Source organism: Brachycentrus maculatus, unplaced genomic scaffold (assembly GCF_059751285.1).
Source record: "Brachycentrus maculatus isolate JH-2025_06_01 unplaced genomic scaffold, ASM5975128v1 h1tg000086l, whole genome shotgun sequence".
Classification (NCBI taxonomy): domain Eukaryota; kingdom Metazoa; phylum Arthropoda; class Insecta; order Trichoptera; family Brachycentridae; genus Brachycentrus; species Brachycentrus maculatus.
This window is the reverse complement of record NW_028280840.1, coordinates 727,057-749,948: the sequence shown is the minus strand read 5'-3', so window position 1 is coordinate 749,948 and position 22,892 is coordinate 727,057. Positions and strand designations below refer to the sequence as shown.

The following is a 22,892-nucleotide window of genomic DNA, read 5'->3' as shown; positions in this document are numbered from 1 at the left end:
ATAATAAGAAAACCACCGGAAGTTAGATCAGGGAAGGAGTTGTGGGGGAGAGGATCCAAAGAGAAAGGAGTGATATGATGGGCAGTTCTTTGTTGTTCTTCTGATAAAAGCTAAAATTACTGTTATATTTTTACACAAATTTTAAACGTTTGATATTACATGCAGTATAAGATAATATAATATCGTCTGGCATTACAGAATAAGTATTAAACATTTAAATTATAAAGAAAACGGAAATCTTTGAAACAGCGCAATTAAATTGATGTGTCCTGGTTCTTAAAACGTAGTTCTTATTCTACAAAACACTCGTAAGAAAATAAAGACAAGCTATGAATGTAGACGGGTTATAGAAAATGGATCGACTAAATCGACGATCTTCATTCCTAACTTATTAATTTTAATAGTACCTATCCCCGTATTAACAAAAAAATATTTTGAAGGTATATTACATAATTTGACACATAATTTTTACAGGTTTTTAACGTTTGAATAAACATATTTAACATCATTTGATGTATATTTCGCCCTATATGGTAATGCATTTATGCGTTATCAACATTCTTCAAATTGTAATATACGTCAGTATCCTTTGATCAAATTTTAATTTAGCTAACTTAGGAAAAAAATCATATAAAATAAGTGTTACTTTGGCTTATTATGCCGTGTGTCGTTAGCACTTCCTATTTAGTGATTACGCGAATAAAATGTTCACATTACGATTAAGGGTCGAAAAGGAGTAGAAAAATACATTTATAATAATTTTGCGTCAAAAGCATAAAAATGCTTAAATTTTGGTGCACCTAATATGACCGCTAGCGTATATTAATGGAGCGTCGCGTCAGCTCGCTTAAGTGTAAACTATCAAAACAACGAGCATAGAAAAATAAACACAATAAGGCTATTATAGTAAAACAACGTTTGAGATTTTTTAGTGTAATTTCAATACTCATACAAATTAATTCTAGGTATGAAAATAATAAAAAATCTTAAAACAAGTCAATGCACGTCTTAAATATTATTTAACATAAAACCGCTATTTTAGAAGAACCTATTATCACAGCCATTTTCTATAAATATTTAATAACTTAATTTTTAAAAGGGGCAATTGACACCTGGGTGCAGGAAAAGACATTTATCGCCCTGACGGCAAAATCCTCTCTTTTGGAAATGGATACAAAAACGAACATTTCCCCCCCTATTGTGGTTACTGCCTCCTCGCGGCGGTCCATTCCAACCGTTAGGTCCCTTGCCACGCCAATGTCCTCTGTGATTTGGTCGAATTCCTCCCCGGTTCCCGGCGAAGTTGTACGGACCACCTGGTCCGTTGGGTCCGCCCGGCCCGCCCGGTCCGCCCGGCCCAGGCGGGCCTAGTGGTCTCATGCCAGGGTCATTAGGAATGATGGGTCCCATTTGGCCCGGAAAGCCCGCTGGAAACATCGGGCCGTTCATATTATCCAGCACAGGTAACTCGCCTCCCATTTGACCCGGAAACATCGGAACCTGTCCGGGTCCTGGTCCCATAAACATTTCGGGAGGCATATTCATTCCTTCCGGCATCATCATGTTTGGGCCGTTCATTGGCCATTCCGGCGGCATAATACCTGGCCCTGGAGGAAATACCGGCATTCCCTTAGAGGGGTTAAAACCGGCTCCAAATGGAGGAAGAGGGTTGAAAATATTTTGAATATTAATTCCTTGATTTATGTTTGGCATAGGAGTTATTTTGGGTTCAGGCCAAGGTGTATTTTGATAATCGGTAACATTTTCGTTACTACCGTTTACATCTTCCAAAGGAATGATGACTGGATCCGTTGTAACGTGAGTTTCGTTATCAGGTTCTGCAGGGGAATCGGGAATCATCGATTTATTAAAGTACATGCATTGCAAAACGGATTTTTCACGGGCTATTTGAACATTCTTTTCTGTACTGTTCTTCCCGTACTCCACATTAACAGCATCGATCAGATATAACTTCCTCCAAGGCGTTTTTTCTTCCATAATATCGTCGGTAGTTCTTGACTTTAAAGACTCCCTTTCATGCACACGTTCCATCTGTTTCATATCTAAGAATGTTTTTGTAACATTAACTCTTTCAGTTTCATCCAATTCGAAATATTGTATTTCTTCCAAATTATTCTCCCGCCATTTTAACGTTTTCTTCGGTCCCTTTTTCTTGTGAACACACAGAACACCCTTCAATCCGGTGGGAGGAGAATTCACGTCCATTTTTATGTCATCTAAAATATTTTCCAATTTGGGACTTTCATCCTCGATTGTAGAAACAAATCTAGGAGGAGACAAAAGAGGACTTTTCATTTTCATAGAGTCAGAGTCGTCCTCAATTTCCTCTTTAGTAATCTTTTCAGATGGCTCTTCCTTTGACGTATTCGATTTATCTTTATCCTCTTCTTCAGTATCGAGAGTATCTTGATAAAAACGAGGAGGAGTTGGTTTCGAGGATTCAGCGACAGGGGGAGTCGAGGGTTGAACGCTAGTTGGATTTGGAGAAGTCGGTGGTGAACTATCAGTTTGAGGTTCTTTTGACGTACTAGTTCTTCTTTTTCTTTTTCTAGTGTCCTTTTTATTGGTTGCTGATGCCGTAAGAGCATCCATAAACATGTCGCTCTCCAAAAGAAACGCGGCTGAAACAAAGAAAAAACAATAATAAATTTTTAATACTTGAACCCTTAACCAAAACCGAGAAAACTTTATAAAAAAAAACAATCAAAATAAAATTGTGCATTAAGTCTAATTTTTAAGTACGAAAGCAATAAAATACATAAATTCACATTTAACCATAATTTCTGTGGGAAAAAACATCGATTTACCATATAATTATTTTCATCTCACGCATGACTGAGATCACAATCAATGGGTAGGAGGTATTATAGTACTATTTATTTGACATAATTCATAATACTATAAGTCCATGGTTTAAAGTAATGATATTTTTTAATTGACTTACATATTAACGGATAATTTTATTTTTTTACGCAATTTAGTAAGTGTCACGAATTTAATTGTACAAAGTCATTGGGGTTAAATACAAAAATGTCGAAATGCTACAATATTATTACAAACTTGAAGGTTTCATTCGACCAAGTACGTAGCTTTATATGAAACACATTTTTAAATGCTCTTACGATTGTAAAGAATGATTTAAAACATTCATCCAAAATTGTTAAATAAATCATTTACGCAAAATGCGTGGTTTTTGCATTTGTACACTTGCTTGATAGGTTTCGCATTGAGCTAATATTTTACGGAAATGACTCGATATAAATGAATCGTTTATGGAAAAAATCTCCTATGTACGTGAAGTCTCTGAATTTAATTTAAAACTAAATGGTCACTTTATTATTTTTATATATTTTGAGAAAACCGCAAATCTGCAAAAAATGTAACAAACACGTGAAAAATAACTAGCAAAGGGAATAGCAAAAATGTTCACATTAAACTAAATCCGAACCCGGTCCTTGCTAACAATGCCAATTTTCTTGTCCGTTACTATTGAGGTCGCTGACACTACGAGTTACTGACTGAAGACGATGTAATTTTTCTGTATGCGTCCACCAATGGAGAGTAATACCATATAATATATAACATTTCGGGATATTTATTTATTAAAACAAATATTTGAACTCAAAATTGCTTTATTTATATAAAATTTCATTTAAATATTCGAATCAGCAACATGGGTATTAAAAAAAGTGAAGTTAACTTTACAAGCAAAGTTCACAAGGAAATATAATATGTAATAAAATAATAATTATCTTATCAATTTATTATATTTTAATAACTTATCAAAATTATTTAAAATGTTTAAAATTTTTCATAACTAATGAATGTTATTTTCATCAAAATATTTATAGAAATCTCGAAATATAAAAAAAATGGTTTGCGATATAAGCAAAAATGTCGCCGACCTATGTACTACCGACTGCACAGAAAATAATTACATCAATGCGCTAAATTCTATAGCGCTCAATTTAGTTGATAAGCGATACTTTAACACTTCAACTTCCGATGTACTCAATGAAAAAAGGCGTCAAAGAAATCAATACAGTATCTCGCATTTGGTAAATACATAATATCAATGGGTGAAATACACGATGGGCGAAAATCGCTCTACTCGAACTTGTCAGCACTGAGATCGCTTACATAGTGAGTCGATATTCATATCGTGGTGTCCCTATTTTTACATAACGTCTTTGACTTGAGCTGTGATCATTCCCTTTTCCTCCCTCCCGACCCTCTTCCAGGTATTATTATCAAATTTCAAATGTGAAATTTTGTAACTGGAATGGTAAAAATACCTTTTTTGTGTTACTCGTTTATGTAACTGTTCTGTTAAATTTCCAAATAAAATAAAAGTAATCGAAAAATTTTCAACTTGAAAGCGAGAAAAGTACAAATTTAATTTAGTTACTTTTGTATACTTATGTATGCTTACTGATTATTTGCTTATCAGATTATTTGAATTTGAATATTCATATTCTTTTTTTATAAACAATAAAAACACATGGGTCGCATTCGTATTTTAGCTTAGAGCGCCAATATTCTAAATCCGGCACTGAACATAATCAGTCTTGGGTAATGAGCTGTTTGCTAGGTAACCGGTCAACACAACTAAGCAGGTTTATTCTACACATATTACGTTTTAGATCAATCGAATAAATGATTTGAATGGAACAATATTTGATCTTTAAAAAGATACCATCATTAATTGAGTCATTCCTAATCTACAGTTAAATCAAAAAGATTTTCGATACGCCAGACTTATTCATGAAAATGACGCTATGGAAATTATCAGCACTAGATACGGCTCCTCGGGCTTTTACTATTGGTTGGCCCTTCCGGCCAGTATTAATCAGCTCTTTATTGATAGGCCTTTCTTACAAACAATCCGCCCTACGGTGCTCTATTGGTTGGGCCTTTGGCTCAACGTTAATTAGCTCTTCAGCCCTTTACTGGTGGATTTTTCGAGCCGGTTTGTGGGTACAGGTCCGAAGATCAGTAGCGCAGTATATCATATTATGGAATGAGTGAAAAGATACAATATGTTCTTCAGTGGCGAGCCTTTAACTGTTTTCACATAATGTAATATATGGAATATTCAATATATTTATCAACAAATTTAAATTGATAAAAAGGGATTTTGTATTTATCTATATACATTTTTAGAAACCACAATTTTTGTTCTTGACAGGAAATTATTTTCCAAGATTTTTGTTTATGTTTAAAATTTTATGCGCCGATAGTAAATTGATTGATTTCATGACTCGCCACTGGCATGATTAACGCGTCTGCGTTGCCACCATTTTCGATACAACTGAAATGTAGGGAATATCTTGTTGGTTTTTTTGGCATTGTTTTCCTATGAAAAAAAAAATGGTGATAAATTCTGATACGAGTATTTGATGTTATTTACGGTATATTTCATTAGATAAGAAAAATGTGTATGTAAAATTGAGGGCAAAAATAATAATTACTGGTGTTTCGAAAATGCTGATAATAATTTCCTATCTATCATTGAGTCATTCGTTGAGCGATTTGTTCGAAAAATATATATCGATATGACGCTGGTTCTATGGCGCAAATGCCCAACTATGCATTGGGCATTCGTGTCCGCGCGTTGGCGGCATATTTCACCATTTACGCATCAACGCATGCTGACTTTCTCGCAGTTTTATTTACTCGTCTTCTCGCCGCGTGCATCATCATTCATATACTTTGTTAATGCGTTCGCAAGGTTCATGCGAGGAGACTCACATTTTTGAACCAGTGATGACGACACGAATCAACTTTTTTAGGCGCCGTTAAAATAAAGAAAGTTATTTCTTTATATTCCCTTATTTCTTCACAAATAGTAACATGGTTAAAAAGCGAATTCCCATTCAAACGCTCGGATTTACGTCTTTTAGGTATTCTTCCAAAATATTTGATTTCAGATCCCTATATTAAACGTAATTAGTTTATCCGACTGCATATGACAATATTTATCGCACGAGTAAGGAAGTTTAATTTTGAGTAAGTGTGAATAATGGCTGACCAGTACAAATAATTAGCAGATAAATGAATGGCAGACCATCCGCTTCATTTATTACTTCCGGTGGCGGTGAAGGCCTATCTCTGCAAGTATAAGAAGTTAAGTTATTATTTGTATCCATGATGGATGTGTATCAGTGTAAATGACAAACTAAGCTTGATGTACTGACAGATAGGATTTTGCCATCACAAGAATCATTGATGAACCGGATGGCCCGCCATATGCATTCGGGAAACGTATGCGTCATATCAGTTTGCACGCCTACTAATCGCGTTTCTTAAAGCAGAGTATCCACTGCGTTAGCGAACGTGCAGCGCAGCGCGCATTTGCATTTCTCCTATGCAGACAAACAGCGAAAACGTGCGATTTACAGTGAGCATCGCTGTTTGCAGTTGAATCAGATCGGAATGGATCACTGATGGTGGACCTCGAAGAGTGTAAAAGTATCCGATAGGATCTAGTTGCATTTGCGATGCCACTCGTTCGCGGACGTAGTGGATAGGTAGGTAAATGTTACGTAGATATGCAGATGAGGCTAATTATGACTCAGACTGATTCTCCTAGTAAAAATTAGTTTCACGATTTGAACCTCTTTTTTAATGTCCGGGGTTAGTTAAAAAAATAATATCAGATATCAATATTGATTTTAAAATTATACAATATCGCAAAATATTTCAATCTGGTACCGTAAATAGTTAGATGGTAATGATTTCGACGCTGACCCAAGACTCAAAATATAACACGGCTTAGCCTGTGATTCAAATTGTACATATATGGTGCCACGCAACGTGACAAAGACAGTAACAGGGTCAGGCAGGGTAGTTTTTTAAATTTTCTCGATGATAATAAATAATGTTCGATACATAAATGAAAATATTTGAGCTTTCGATCAAACTACACATTTTAATGAAAAATATTCATTGTTTGGAATGATGCATATCGAGGTTGGAATTATTTTTTTCACCTAAACTGTCTCATTTGATTATTTGTGAGTATATAAATAACGCTACCGTAGTTTGATACCTAATTCAAATTGTTCTTATTACAAGACGAAATACTAAAACGAATTGAAAATGAGTACGAAAACAAAGTTCAGTCAGCCGAGAAAGCAAGCAATGATATGAGGCGATGGCAAAGCAACGATATGAGGCATTCAAGATATTACTAAGCTGATTTGTCGATTTTCAAAGATTTTTTTTGTGGAGGTACGTAGGATAACATATGGTACACATTATTGATCTTAGGTTTTTTTAAGGGTGAGTATGATCATAAAAATATATTTTGTCATAATGGTACTACTTGGCAAATTCGATGTTCTGAAATAGCAACGTACTAGATATTACGGTAGTTTTAATGGATGATTTTTTTGAAGTGCTTCATTTCTTCTTCACCGCATTTAAAATGTTTCAAAGCTCTAAAACTACTAAGCAATAAAAACCCGATAAATGTATACTTCAATGGCATATTTTTTCTTATAAGAAAGAAATTATGGAAAAGGAATGCATGAAAAATGCGACACGACAGCCAATTAAATATAATCATTCATTTTTGCGATCGGCGGGACTCAAACCCGGACCCCAGTTATACTGCGGCACCCCTCTATAACTCTCGCTCGATCCCCCGTTAACTAATTCAGCACTCGCCACTATTAGGCCGCCAAATAAAACTACATGTTCGGCAACCTTATTTTTCGTGGCAAAACAAATAACGCGGATTTGACCAACCCTGCTTCGGAAACAAATAAAAAAATAGATAGAAAAAAATAAGAAACATAAATTTAAAAAGTTGTCCGTTCTTTATGCAACAAGGATTATATCTGGAAGTTAAGGTTTTAATTTCGTAGCGTAGACAACTTTAGCTTTACTTCCTGTCCTTTATTTCTATCGTTTTAAAACAGGTTTTTAATGCGTATCGTCAGAACATTAAAAAAAATATTCTTGACTGAAATTATCTACACTAGCGAGTTAAAGCCATAACTTCAATTTGTAGCCCAGAGGGCAATATACCCGCTACCGCTAACTTGTCAGTGTAGATGTCCATTATTAACAGACGCCTTTAAGAGTGGTTTATCAATCCAATTGTCTTTATTTTCACAATCTGCCATAAGCGAGATTCACCACCAGCAAAAGTGGATGTCGTATTTTCTTTTATACTTTTTATTGATAATTTTTCATTGCGAGGGACGTTCGATAAAAAAATTCTTGCAATATGACGATATTATAGACTTATTGCGAGATTATAGCCTAGAAGAACAGGGGTACACAACCATTTTAGCGCTGGGAGCGACTATTCAATCTAAAGTTGTTTCGTAATCGACTCCTAACGAGATTCTAATGAGAAGCATGCTGGAATTTTTTCTTCATATTAAATCTTTCAGTTTAAGCGCGTAATATTAGATACGAGTATATGCTTAAAAAGATTATTCAATTTTAGTATTTTAATTTCGTTTCAGATTCCGCCGAATTCAGAGCATCCGAAACTATGGATGGAGCGCTCGGCTCGGTGTACTGACTGCCTGAATTTTCGCATCGTAACGTGTTACGTTACGACGAAATGCCCCGGTCAGTCTCCACCTTTATACGTAACACAAAACATCACCTAACGCTATAACAGCGGCAAACCGGCAGTGGCGGAACGAGTAACAGGTTAACGGTACGATTTTTTCCTTATTCGCGATAGTTTTCCTATTTGATCAAATTTTGTATTGCGATGGACTAGGCCATCCTGCTAGTGGCTCCAATTTTGAAAAACTATTGTTTGCAATACATGAGTTTTGTAATTTTTACACGGGCGAAATAGGTTTAAAAAAAACATTTAAAAAAAAACGCTTAGTAACCATAAAAAATAACGTTGAAGCTGAATTGCTAAAAAAAATATAAGAAACGAACTACATGACGTTTTCTTTTTAAGCTATGACCTTCAGTTTAAGAAAAAGCTTTAATTTTTTTTGGCGGAGTTTGACGTTTAATCGCTATTTAGGTCAATGCACTTAGAAGATTTGCACGTTAAGCAAAAATATTGCACGGCTGTCCAAACTCAAAACACAGCAAGGGACATTTTTTGTAGTATTTTTTTGCATTTTTGGATTAAGTAGATTCTACTCAGTCCGAAAATGCAAAAAAACGTACGACAAAAAATGTCCCTTACTGTGTTATAAGTTTGGACAGCCGTGCAATGCTTAAGTATTAAAATTAATCTTAAGTTTTTCATTTTTATATTTCAGTTTAAAACTTGTTTTGATACTTTTTGTTGATACAGGGTGATTCATTATGACCTTTTTTCAATCGGCATTACTGACAGATTACGCTCGAGTCTTCAGAGAAAGACTTCAAAAAAAGTTTGCCAATTGTTCAATTTCAAGATCCACTGTTTTCGGATGAAATTTTCTTCAGCGATGAGGCCCATTTCTGGCCCAATGGCTACGTCATTAAGTAAATTTACCGCATTTGGAATGACGAGAAACTCGAGGAGGCTCCAGAACTTCCATTTCATCCACAAAAAGACGACGGTTTGGTGTGATTTATGGCAGACAATTTGATGGCTGGAATTCAAGCCCGAGATCTCGACATATGGTCCTTACAGGACTTGCTACACAGAGCGTGAAGCAATGGCTCTATTGAGATCGATCGGTGAAGTCGATTTTTCGTTTTGAGCCGGTGAATTGGCATATCGTGATATCACTATTTCTTGGGGATACTTCTATTTGTGGATAAACCAATTTCAATTGGAAGTCAACATTGCTCGCGTCATACCGATCGAAATGCTTGAACGCGTCGTCGGAAATTAGGCCTTTAGAATGGACGTTCTAAAACGCAGTGGCGGCCAACATTTGAAAGATATCTTTAAAAAGTAAATGCCAAAAACCGCTACGATGATAGCAAAGATACCACGATTAATTTGGGTTTTTGGACTTTTATTAAGAATTTAAAAAAAGATCATAATAATTCGTCATAAATGCTAAAAATGCACTTAAAAGAGATTCCCACTATTTATTTTTGTGTCTGCATTGCTTTGTTAGTTTTATAACTGCAAATTAAGCATTTTTTAAACTCGTACCAGGCAAACTGAAATAATTTAAGTAACACATTTTGTATTCCTTACTACAGCTTTTAAATTTCGGTTCATCGTATTAAGTGCTATCTTTATTGTCGCAAAACATAGCAGTTAAGAGCGTTTGATTACGGTGCATGAGGCCCGGGTTCGATTCCCAGGGAAAGGTCAAAAGAAGCACAAGTGATTTTTTTTAGGCATATTATTGTTGCCTAAGTTTATTGTTCTCACAAGCGCGAGATTGATTACATTTCGTAATTTGCGATCAAGTTAACATTTACAATTTGCGTCGCTTTGATGCAGTGGCGTATGCTACATCGGTGCGGATGGGAGTCTTATGGAAATCATCCTTTTAACATTTTTTGTTGAGAATATCACATTTTTCAAACATGCAAATAATGGCGAAAATGAGGTCATCAAAATTTAGGAATTTGATTTACAGTACAATCCATGATTAAAATTTTTGAGCGCGAATTGATTTAGGCAGTGCTGGATTTGCGTATAAACTGAATAAGCTATAGCTTAAGGCCGCAAAATTGGTAGCCGTAATATTTTTTATCATTATTCATTCAAATTTTATCGCCCAGTATTTCCGCTTATCAGTAGATTTCGTACCGGATATTTCACGTGTTGATCAATTAACAGTGATTATTAGATGTCACGAGCGGGTGGACAACCAGTTGAAAGATTCAAACTTTAATTCCTCTAGAAAGCCACACGGGTGAAAATCTGACAACCGTAGTGTTGGAATACATCAAAAATGGATTATCCCGAATATCCAAGATTTGTACAATTCGTGATAGAATCGAATTTGAGCTTCCTAATCTTGAGACAATACTGAAACTTTATGAACTGAATATTTTAGCTTAGAGCCGCTGCCATTCTTAATCCGGCACTGACTTTAGGCGACATATTTTTACACCAATATTTATATTCAACGCCTTTTTTTTGTTTTTTTTTTAAAGCAATAGAACAAAAAATTCTATTTGTTTTTACAGTTCATAAAAGTAAAATTCTCTGTTATTAAATATTCATAAAGTTTGAAACATCTCTGGTGTTAATACAGATGATTCAAATTGATTTTATTCAAACAAAAATTATTATTTGTAAGAAATCATATTTTATGAGATGAAACACAAAATTTAGATAATTCTTACACGATCTCTTTTATGTTATGCACATCAGTTTGAATGCCTGATTTTTTTCGGTTGCAGTTTCAATCGAAGCAAGAGTGATGGTTTCACTAGTCAGTACAAGATTTCTGGAATTTTCTTGAATTAGATTTAATATCTCGGTATCTCTCATATTATGTAATAAATTAGCGTGCTCATAAAAAGCCACCCCCTTTCTCTGAGAAACACAACTCCTCCAGTCGACTTGTTTTGTCCATATATAGAAGATTTATTGTCTTTGCTATCAAAAGCCTCAGAAATGTCATAACACCATAGGTCATTCTCTTCATGTTTACTACTCACTCTCTCTCTATGATACCGCACCCCGGTAATAAAGGTGGTGGAACTTAAAAAGAGCTTTTTTTACCAGATGCATATCTTTCGGCTACGAGTGACCAAAATATTTTTAAAAAAATTGTTAGAATTTAATTTTCAAATGGTTCTACCGAAAAATCACAGGTTGTCCACTGAATTACTTTTATAACCAGGGTGAGATATGGTATAATATTGACCTTCTTATAAAACAAAAATTAAGTAAGAATTGTGTTAAATGCCAAATAATTTTGATGTTGAAATTTCATGTAATGTTTCTTTTGTAAATTGTTATGCAAATATGTAGTGTTTTCAACTGTATGTATAAGATTACATGAATCAACAATGTGTCTTCTGGGATGCAAGTAGAATGAGTCAGTATAAATAGTGTTATCAATCTAATCTAGAGAATGATCTAATTCTAAGTAATATGGGACAGCTCCACAAACTGATGTCTTTTTACATCTAAGCTGTAGAAAATATCTTACTGACTGGTATATTACTTAAACCCAAAATAAAAGGTTTCTATTGTAATTTTTTTAAATATCAAACAAATTGATGACTGTTTATTTAAAACTCAAGATTCACTTCCTGAAATTATATATGCCCTCTATCGTCTCATCTGCATTTAAAATATATAGTTGCTGATATCTTATTCAGAGATTTTTTGTGAGGAAAGGTTTATTTAATTTCAGGAACCAAATGGGAACTAGAACCAACTGAACCGAGCAAATAATTTCAATAAGGTTACAAATATGAATTCGTTGTAGTCATTAAAATGGGAGATTCAGTTCAAACCAAAAATACATATATTAATAGTTTTTTGTTGTTAAAATCCAGTGACCACAGCCACATGTAATTAGTAACCAGAAATTATTAAAACCACAATATCATTTATATATATATATATATATATTAGAGATATATATATATATATATATATATATATATATATATATATATATATATATATATATATATATATATATATATATATATATATATATATATATATATATATATATATATATATTATTAACATACTTATTGTTAGCTTAAGGGCAAAACTGCTTATTTTCCAAGAACCTCAGGAGCGAACAGTTTGATACTCTTAAGGCAGCAAATATGTATGATTATTTTGACAGCTTAATTTTACGGTATTATTTATGTAGGTATTAATTTGTGTAGTAGATCTCAATAACTTTTTACTGTGATACCAATTTTTTTAATGAAAATAAAGATTTAGGGATATCACGGAAATATATAATGTATTTAAAAAGGTAGGTGCCTAGCCTGGATGTAAAATCCAAAAAAGACAACACATTATGTAATTAACTTCTGATATAATTTCCAAACAGGTACATAAATATTGATAATGGCTGAATATTAATCTTAGAAGAAATTATAAAAACGTACCTACTTGATTACCTAGCTGAATATTATCTCAAAATCAAGTCAGTACCGACATGTACGATGATGTGTAGCCATATTTCTTCAGGTACTCCAGGCCTGTCAGTAATTCGACCTATCCAGTAAAAATGCTGTTTTCTTTTAACATGACACATTGAAACAATATCTAAATACACATGTATTTAAATAGTATTACAACCTTGTATTTCATGTTATAACAACAAAAATCCTTCCTATTAAAAAACATTTAGAGTAAAATAAAATAGATTACCGCAGATCAAACGACTTACTGAAGCACTTGGGTGAGCATCTTGGATTCCGAGAAAGCGATCAGCTTCGATGTGCTGTAGGAAAACATTATTAGAACAGACATATCACAGAAAGGCGAGATTTCATCTTATTGCTTTCGTACTAACTCATTAGACTTACCAAATCACAAAACTTATTTATTACAAGTGCAGCCCATCCAATGTGGCCATTATCTGAAAACAAACAACTAGTTAATATTTTCAGTAAGTTGTAAGTATATATGTTAGGATACTTACGTTTTGGTTTAGCAGGAATTAATTTTATAGCACCAGGTTTTTCCACATTCTCCATAACTTTAGGCTTCTTTTCTGGAGGTGCGTCAGTGGAATGCATGGGCGAAGACCTCTTAGGGACTACTACTGGGGGTGGAGTGACTATGGGAGGAGTGACTTTTTTTACTGACCCTCGTGGAGGAGGTGGCTTTGCTTCCTCATCTAGACCGTGGGACCTAAATTTAGAGTGAAACATTTTTACTGTTTTTGGTCTATTTGGATCATTCGGTTTTCTAACTTCGATAGATATAGAAGGTTTGTCTTTTTTAATTTCCGATTTATCTCCAGAATTAGAAGATTTTTTGGGAATTTTACCTAGTTTACTAAAAGCAATTTGATTTTTCGATTCCTTGGAATCCTTCGTTTTATCTAACATATCCTTATTTTTATCAACAGTTTTAATATCTTTGGATTTATCTTTGTCATTGCTTTTGGCGGTATCCTTCTTATCGGTAGATTTGTGTCTATCTTTATCTTTACTATGTTTTCTAGATGAATCTTTACTGTCCCTCCTCGAGTCACTCTCTCTCCTCGAATCACTCTCTCTCCTAGAGTCACTATTTCTCTTATGATTGTCACTGGATTTGGAAGAACTTCTAGAATGTGAAGAGCTCTTACTTGAACTAGACCGGCTAGAACTACTACTTCTACTTTTATGGGATTCTTTCTCTTTGTTTTTATCGCTCTCTTTGTCTTTGTGACTTTTTTCAGAATGTGATTTCTTATCTATCAATTTTTTTTCTTTTCTTTTTGAGGAGTCCGATGTTTTGTTACTTTGATCAAGTGGAAGATTATCCGAATCTGAAGATGCAGCATCAGCCAATTTCTCATCCTCCTTTAAAATTTTGTCATCAATTTTTGATACCACTTGCTTACCATTTTTAAAGCAAATTTTGAATGGCGGAATGGCTTCATTTTTTACTTCTTTATCAGTGGAAGGAATTTCCTCCAAATCAGTTTGCTTGCACTCATCTTTGGAAATGTCCTCTGTAGGTTCTATGTGATTAATATCACCAATCTCACTATTACCAACTAATTCTGTAGGAAAATCTGGTAGGACAGGCAATTCAGATGCTATTAATGGCGGAACCACTTCACCTTTCACAACTTTCAGCCAACGTTCCACTAATTTTGAGGCTAAAAATTGAACACCTGCAATAAAATTACTCATGGTAATGATTCAAGCGACAAGAAGAACAAACATTTTCGTAATGTAAATAAGTTTGCGAAACAGTATTATGATATTTCAACCCCGAGCCTGCTCAATATTAGAAACTGAATTTGTATACACTTATAAAATAAAAGCCAAAGTCATAAAATACAAGTCTTCTCTACAATACTCATTTTTTTTACATCTTATACCTTTTTGTTAAGATTTTTGAGATTTATTTCTAAATATCAAACAAAATGTAAAGGTTGTAAAATGGATATTACTTATTTTATTAAATATGTCGATATTCAAGTATTTGAAAAAAATATTTTTGATATGATTTTGCTGTAAAAAGTAATCTTGGTATATAATAAAAACAATACTTCAAGCCTTTTTATATTTTTAATGAGTGAGTAAATTTGTAAAATATGTTTAAAAGTTTTGAGTTTTGATGTTTTTTATAAACAATATTAGAGCACTTACGAAGGTAATTTACAATGGGTAGGATCATATTTCCTTTTCAATGTATCACAAAATTACACATTTTGTTAACACTAAAAACTGGCCCGCAGGATCAGAGTTGAATAGGTCAAAAGATTCATATAAAAAATCAGACAAAATTCAGAAATATTGATGTGATAAATTAAAACTAATTAATAAAAACAATAATATTTTTGAAGACATGATTTTAATATCCATTTAATGGATATTGTGATTTTATTGAACACAAGTAATACACAAATAATTATAATTTTCAAAAAAAATAACTAATGTACCTGGATTATTTCCTTCCTTTGAAAGACCTTTAATCCTTTTGGGGAAAGTGTTAGTCTTTAATCTCTCAACATCTACTGGACACAGAAAAAGTAACTGAAGAATTTCTAAAACCAATGGCCAGTTTTTGGCCTCGATGCTCTCATCTATCCATCCGAGTGTAAGGGTCCATCCTCCAGCACCCATAAAAGAGCCCAGCACATCTGTATCTGTGCTCTTCAGTATTTGAATGTAAATGCATTTTGAAACAAGTTTTTTTGAAAATCGCAACATAAGCCTAAAAATAATAATGAAATCAGTATGAAATCAAGTTTTTACACACAAAACTACGACAATTACTTAGCCACCTGGTGAAACTTGCCCCGCAAAGTTCTATAGTAATAAAGTAATACAAATTGAACAAACCCTATTTTAAAATAAGAGCCATAAATTTGTGAGAAAACATATTTTCATTGAATTTTCTTCACATAATCTCTTTCTAGCTTAAGTTTTTGATGTCGAATTGTCAAAACTATCTGCAAGTGTTCGAATCTAAAAACTTAATAAGGTAACAACTTCTTCCGAGGATTTTTTAAAATTAAGTGACGGAATAAGACTAAAATTAATTTAAACATTATTCCCATCGTCGAAAGAGTGTATTTGTATGTTATTTTGTGATGGCAATTACAATTTATGTAATATTTTTCATGTAAATTCCCGATATATATTAAAAAGAATCTTCATATTTCCTTTTAATCTCATAAATAAATTAACTCATCATTGAGTCATTATTTATTTCTAAAGACCATTTAACACACGAAGCCTCACTTGAAGCTTCACCTGAAGCAAGTGATTTTTTTATTTATAAAAACATGTCATGATGTTGTGTAATTTCAGTTAACGCCTGCCTGATCATTACATCCAAAAGTGAGAGATTTATTTCAAACTAAGTAATCCTAAATGCCAAATTATTTACAAAAATATATAAAATTAACAATGAATGAAAATGCAAATTCTCAAACTTTTAAAAAAGAGGAGTATTATTTTTTTAAATAAACCATATTAGATTTTATTAAAACAAGGAATGAGAGAATAATCTTTTTCTTCTAATTTTTAAATTAAAATTAAGTGTAAAAAAAAAGCTTCGGCTAATGCTTCATTCAATGCTTGATTTTTATTTTTAGCCATTTAACACATTGACTCTTATGTCAGGCACTGGTGACCAACACCATATATCTTATATTGATTTGATTTCTTTGAGCTGTCAGACGCGTGCGCTTATAAATATATAATTGCTATTCAGAGTGGACAAAGCCATATTTCGAATTCTACCAATTGTGCTGTCAGTTTCTCAATACATAATTTTGCAAAACTCAATAATTTGGCAAAAATTTATATCAAAACAGATATTTATTGTGTTCATATTGATTTTATGAAATAACACCTTAAAACACAAAAAACATTTTTGAAAATCCTACTGGCAGTCAAAGTGTTAAAATTTCATTTACTCACAACATTGTTTACACAAATTAACTGAAATGATTGCGAGTAAAATGTTTTTGTGGGAACACATGCAAGGTCTAGAAACATGAGAAAATAAAATTATCTTATGGTGCAATTAAATATAAAATGTTAACTTAGATAAATTTGATGTTATTTAATTAGATAACACCATAAGTTCCAGACAGATTTGAAAACAGAAACAATTAGGTTGAATTTTTATATAAAAACTTTTTATTAATTGATTGTAATAAAATTGATAATAATTTTTAAAAAAAGATAATGTATATAGCGCCATATTGGTAAAATACTAGCTCAAGGGGACTTTGTTTTCAGCAATGGTAATATTAGTTACTTGTTTAACTCAATTCATTTATATAAAAAAATATGTTTAAATAAAATCTTCTAACCCTTATCTACATCCAAAGGTGCATAGGGCACTGCATCTTACAGAAGCAGTGTAGGACTGATTATGTTTGTTATGTGTTATCGCTAAATACATGAAGAAAATGCGATCAACCCTGCACTCAGTGTAAGAAAATATCCAGATATTCCATTTTATATGGAGGTGGGTAAGATCTGTCCATTCAGAAGAACTGAGCCGCTAGTAGATCTGTATCACCTAAGTGATCCGATCATTAAAACTCAATCAATTAAATGAAAATAATTGGTGATCGGAGGGGGAGGGGAGATTTTTTTAATCATAAATTCTATTGATGACAAAAAATAAATTGAAAAACAAAATAAACCAAAAACCTTAATCTATGATACTGAACGAGCGGATCTGCTAATTAATAACTAACCATAACGCCGTTTTTATATAGGGGTAGGCAGAGAGAATAGAATGCCACACCACTGTGCCCTTGCAAACAATCTCTGTTTCTTCCTCATTCATGCATCTCCTCATACATACTGGCCTATTATTCCAACTCCTGACCTGACCACTTTCAACAAGTATTTGAAGCACTTGATGATGCACTCTCCTTTCTATGTTTATTAATCTTTCCATCACCAGATACTTCCCAAATAAACAAAATCATCTAACTGTTCCAAAATTTCCCTGTTTACTAATTTACACTCAGATCTACATTCATCTCTTTCAAAAACCATGACTTTGGATTTGTGAACATTCACCAGGGAATCACTTTCCTCGCAGACATTATACACCTGTGTCACCAGCGCCTGCAGGTCTTCTCTACTATCATCGGCAAGAAGCACAGCGTAGTCTAATCGATCATTTTAGTTCCAATATTTAAACATTTCTGTTTTTTGATGCAATCAATGAATAAATAAATTACATATATATGCGTGTTGTGTATTTGTAGTATATAGTATGGACCCAGTAAGCTATCACAAAACATAATTTTAAAGCATACTTCAAAAAATAGTCATCCCTCTGAATTTATTTTATTTACTAAAAAAAACTGATATTCTAATTTCAGACAATTAAATTCATGAATTTGTCCCAAAGCAAGTAGTAGTCACCCTTCCTCAATCGTAATTAATTCATGGAGTGCATAGATTCAGGAAATATTTTCAGTATCGAAAATAAATGTCTATAATCAGTATATACTTTTTAAATACTATATTTTACGACATTATCAGTTTTAATTGCGGTTTATGAAGAAATCGATTGGATAAATTTAAGAAATGCTCGTCCACTTCCATTACTAGTCAGATTTTAAACACAAAAATTTGGTTCTCAGGAAAGGTTGAAAAAGATTGTAGATAATATTCTGTGGTATTAAGGTATGCTTGGTTCTATTTAGTAAGGTAGGGTAGGTACTGGTTGCGTTTTTATGTCATACGGGTAAGTTAGGATAGGCACTGATTTTTTGCCTATATGGAGTGCACGCCCCTGAACTATCCCATACATCATAAGACAGGCAAATTTTGAAAGATACGCATTAGGTGTACCTCTCTATTAATAGGCATAGTAGTTGTAAACACATCTCTAGCTGATGCACATTTAAAACTACTAGGTTAGTGAAAGTATCACACATTTTTAAAGAGGTTTAAGACTATGAGACTTAAGATATCAAAGAAAATGATATCAAAATACTATTTGCACATGTGTGAACTACCCGCTAATACGATTTGAACTTTTACAACGATACTACAAATTGAACTTGCATTTCTCTTATAGGCAGAGAATCAATAATATTATACTACCATCCACGGGGAAGCTTATACCAGGGGCCAGTAAATAAATGATAATAAAAGAGTACTTACGTTGCGAGACGTTTCACTTCCTCTGTGCTTCTGATGCCGCCATTTGGAGACAAGAGAACACTAAGGCACCTCAAGAGCTGGATTGGATCAATTCGAGGCTATAAAAAAAACACAAAAAAGGTTAATAGAAATCATAATGTACGTAAGATATTTGAAAAAAATTATTTTCTATTTGAGTGCTGTGTTAAAATGTAGAGCAATTCAAAACTGAATGACTGATTTATTATTGATTATGAAACTGTTGAGTGGGACAAATAGAAAGCAGTATGAATTTATGATATCTAGTGTCTGCAGATGCCAATTATAAAAAAAAAAACATTTTGTTTTGGAGATTATTATTTTGGTTTCTGGGGAAATCTTGCTTATTCCAAATCTTAAATTTTGACCATCGACAGCTGTGCCTAGCATGTTGTTTTTTAAGAAAACATGCTGGTTACACATAAAAGTTATGACAAAATTAAAAGTGATCTATACTGTTCAAAATCATTAGTAATATTTAAATAATTAATTTATTCCATTTGAAATAAAAATTGACTCAACAAAAATATACAATTTTATTTTTAAAAGCCTCCATTCATTTAAGAGTAATTTTGGAAAAAATCACTCGGTAATTTATTTATTTTTGAGTAACCAAAAACAGTAATCAAAAACAGTAATCAAACAGTAACCAAAAACCAGTAATCAAGAGTAAGTATTTTACACTCTTGATTTCTCGATTTTAAGTTGCATATTAAAGAAAATAAAAATATATTCCATTAAAATATAAACAAAATGCATTTTGCAAGGAAAAAAAATAACGTTAATCGTAACAAACAATAGTCAATTTTTTTTACATTTTATAATAATATACAAGTCATATTTTAAAGGTTAAACGTTTTTTAAATCAGATAGCAAGTCATGCTACATTGTTTTAAAATATTTTTATAAAAATGTTTCAGGCTAAACAGCAAAAATTTAGCAATATGCCATGATTGCGAAGTAGTAAATTACAATTTTTATTTTTTCGAATATCTTAACCTCTTAAAATAGATTGACCTAATTTTACAAAGTTCATTGTATTGATGAGGTTGTTGAAAGTAAAATTCGAAAACGATACGAGACTTCAAAATTAAAAACAGCAAAAAATGCTACTCCTAATATTTACATGGGACTTAGACAGCAAGGTGACTCACGGAGCGAGCGAATCGGCGATAATTGCAGATTTATTTTTAATAGTGACTGCGAACGGAAAACGCCCTGAGCACCGCTGACGCGTCTACGCAACAGCTGATTTGATGGAAACGTTTACAATAAAATGAGTAATTTAAATTACTCATCGGTATGTTATGTATGTATCTCCATGTACGTTTTTTTTTCTTTAAAAAAAATATATGTAATTCGGCTGTCCTGAAACGTGATACCGGGAAATAAAGAAAACAAAGACGAGTTCATTTATTTAAATATTCACCACGTGTAACGACGTACGTGATATGCGATTTTTATTTTTAAACTAGTCACGTATTTAACTTACCATGATACTGAGTTTTATAATCCTCAGAGAAGACTTTTAGCTCATAATGGAAGGCGAAAATGTCCTATCGTTCGCAGAATAGTCCGATGACGTCAGATCTAGACGACCAGACAAGATGGTGGATGTTGACGACGCAGCGTTTTCACTAAATAATATCGTATATATACAGTACTTTACGTATCACAAACACCGTAAATAAAGCATCGCTCAGCTTTCCGTTTCTTAAGAAGAAACAAGAGCCTTATATTATCACTTCGATTGTTTTTCTTTCTACCGTAGGTACACATTCGAAGGTGACCCAAATGTGTTACAGTCGAGTGTACCTGCGCATTACAATTCAACTTGTATTTGGAATTTCTGTTTTAATAAAAAGGGATCAACTGTAAAACATTGCTTAACTAAAGTATTTTAGGTACTACAATATTATATATTTGATATATTAACAGAATAGTCGAGTAAATCCTTATTTTTTAACACGTGCTCTGTCCTCGTCCTGCGACTCGTGATGTGAAATTCCCGGATGTCGCTATTCCGGAAACAAAAACAAACTTATACGTTCCATAAACAAAATCTAAAGTACTTGCTTATAAGTGTTTCAAGATACCTAATTATCTGAGCAGTGATATTTATCCGGAACCGGTAGGTATATATTAGGTGTGGTATGATTTCATTATTTTTCCACACAGGGTTAGCCCTTAGGTATACGAATTTATACTTACAAGATGTTTCGTCGTTCTGATCTTTGCATTTTTTATAAGAAAAAAGTTTAAACGTTTTGAAATGAGAAAATAACACATTATACATTTATTGTGTAAAATTCTCTATAAAAATAATTTTGAATGATATTATCATTTCAATATATTAAATCGATTTGTTTTATATTTATTTTTAAAATTTTTATAATTAAATAAATTATTATTTTTTGATGAATGTCTCACTCAGCAAAACCCGTGATGAGACGTTTGTTTACATCATAGGCTTTCCTTGAGTATAACTTTAATTCTCTGTTTACCCCTAGGCAGTCTTTTTTTTCTCCGGGATACCTTTTTTTTCAAAATTGAAATCTTTTTCAGAGTTATTTACAAAAAATGTGTAACCTTTATTTTTATCAATTTATCAATATTTGGTTTAAAATTATGGTGAAGTGTAAACGCAAGTCTCCTTTTTCAGTAATTTACAACCGATTTATTTTTGAAAAAATATTGATAACCGCACAAAAACCTTTTTCTATGAGATATAAAGAAGGGAATGATATAAAATTTTAAGATTTTTCTTGATAAAACCAGAACTGCTGGTTATTTATAATTAAGATCGTCATTTTTGTTTAATCCAATACCAACTCAATTATTCAATATATTGTAGATTATGCATTCGTTGAAGTATTTCCATGGTCAAGACATTCTCAAACCTGATTTTTAATAAAAACCAACAGATCATCGTCTTAGTCATTTGTCAACGATAAGACGGGCAACTGCTTAAATTCACCCCCTACAACGTTTCTTTTCATTTTTTGCTATCCAAAACTTTGAAACATGACTAAATAAATGTTGACAAACCTACCTCAAACCAAAGATTTTAATAACTTAAAAATAGTTTTAAAAATAGTTTTTTTTATAAAATGATATGTGAATAGATCGTTTGAGAAAACATGTTCGTTAAATTCCTGTACGGAAAAATTCGAACCCCTTAAGGTCTAGATACACATGTCCATTTATTGCACATGAGCATGCCATTATTGAGCAAATGCTACTTAGTAGTATGTGTACGTATTTTGCTGGAAATAAGCATGCTAAAATCGATAGTCGTTCGATTTTCGGGCATGCCACTTGTAGTGCAGTTGGAATGGGGGTGTTTTGAGCAAGTTTGAACAGGTTTTCTTATAAGCATGCTAGCATCAATCAGTTGTTTGCAATAGGTATTCGTGCACGACTTCACTCTGGAAGTCTCGCTGGAGAGATGAGAAAACGTTAATTTTTTTTATTGTATATCTGAGCAATGAATGCTTTTGGAATCAGCGATCGCCCTTATTTAAAAACAATAAAGTAAGAAATAATGCATATCAAGATTTAAAAATTAACAAGAACGACCCAACTCAGACATTGAAAATTATAAAAATAAAAATAAAAAATCCAATTTGTCCTATTCCTTCTGTTTTTCTTTCTTGATGACAGAA

The 22,892-nt window shown here is 32.7% G+C and overlaps 1 protein-coding gene across 1 annotated transcript; it reads right to left on the bottom strand.

Annotated features, from left to right (window-relative positions):
* Positions 1-917: 917 nt before the first annotated feature.
* LOC148310853 (uncharacterized) lies at positions 918-21,241 on the bottom strand. The gene is made up of 5 exons (XM_088257658.1): positions 20,720-21,241; positions 19,210-19,307; positions 15,501-15,775; positions 13,539-14,726; positions 918-2,642 (listed from the first exon to the last, which is right to left on the bottom strand). Exons 1-5 carry the CDS (start codon positions 20,720-20,722, stop codon positions 1,093-1,095), a joined length of 3,114 nt encoding a protein of 1,037 aa, XP_088113784.1. The 5' UTR covers positions 20,723-21,241; the 3' UTR covers positions 918-1,092.
* Positions 21,242-22,892: the final 1,651 nt, after the last annotated feature.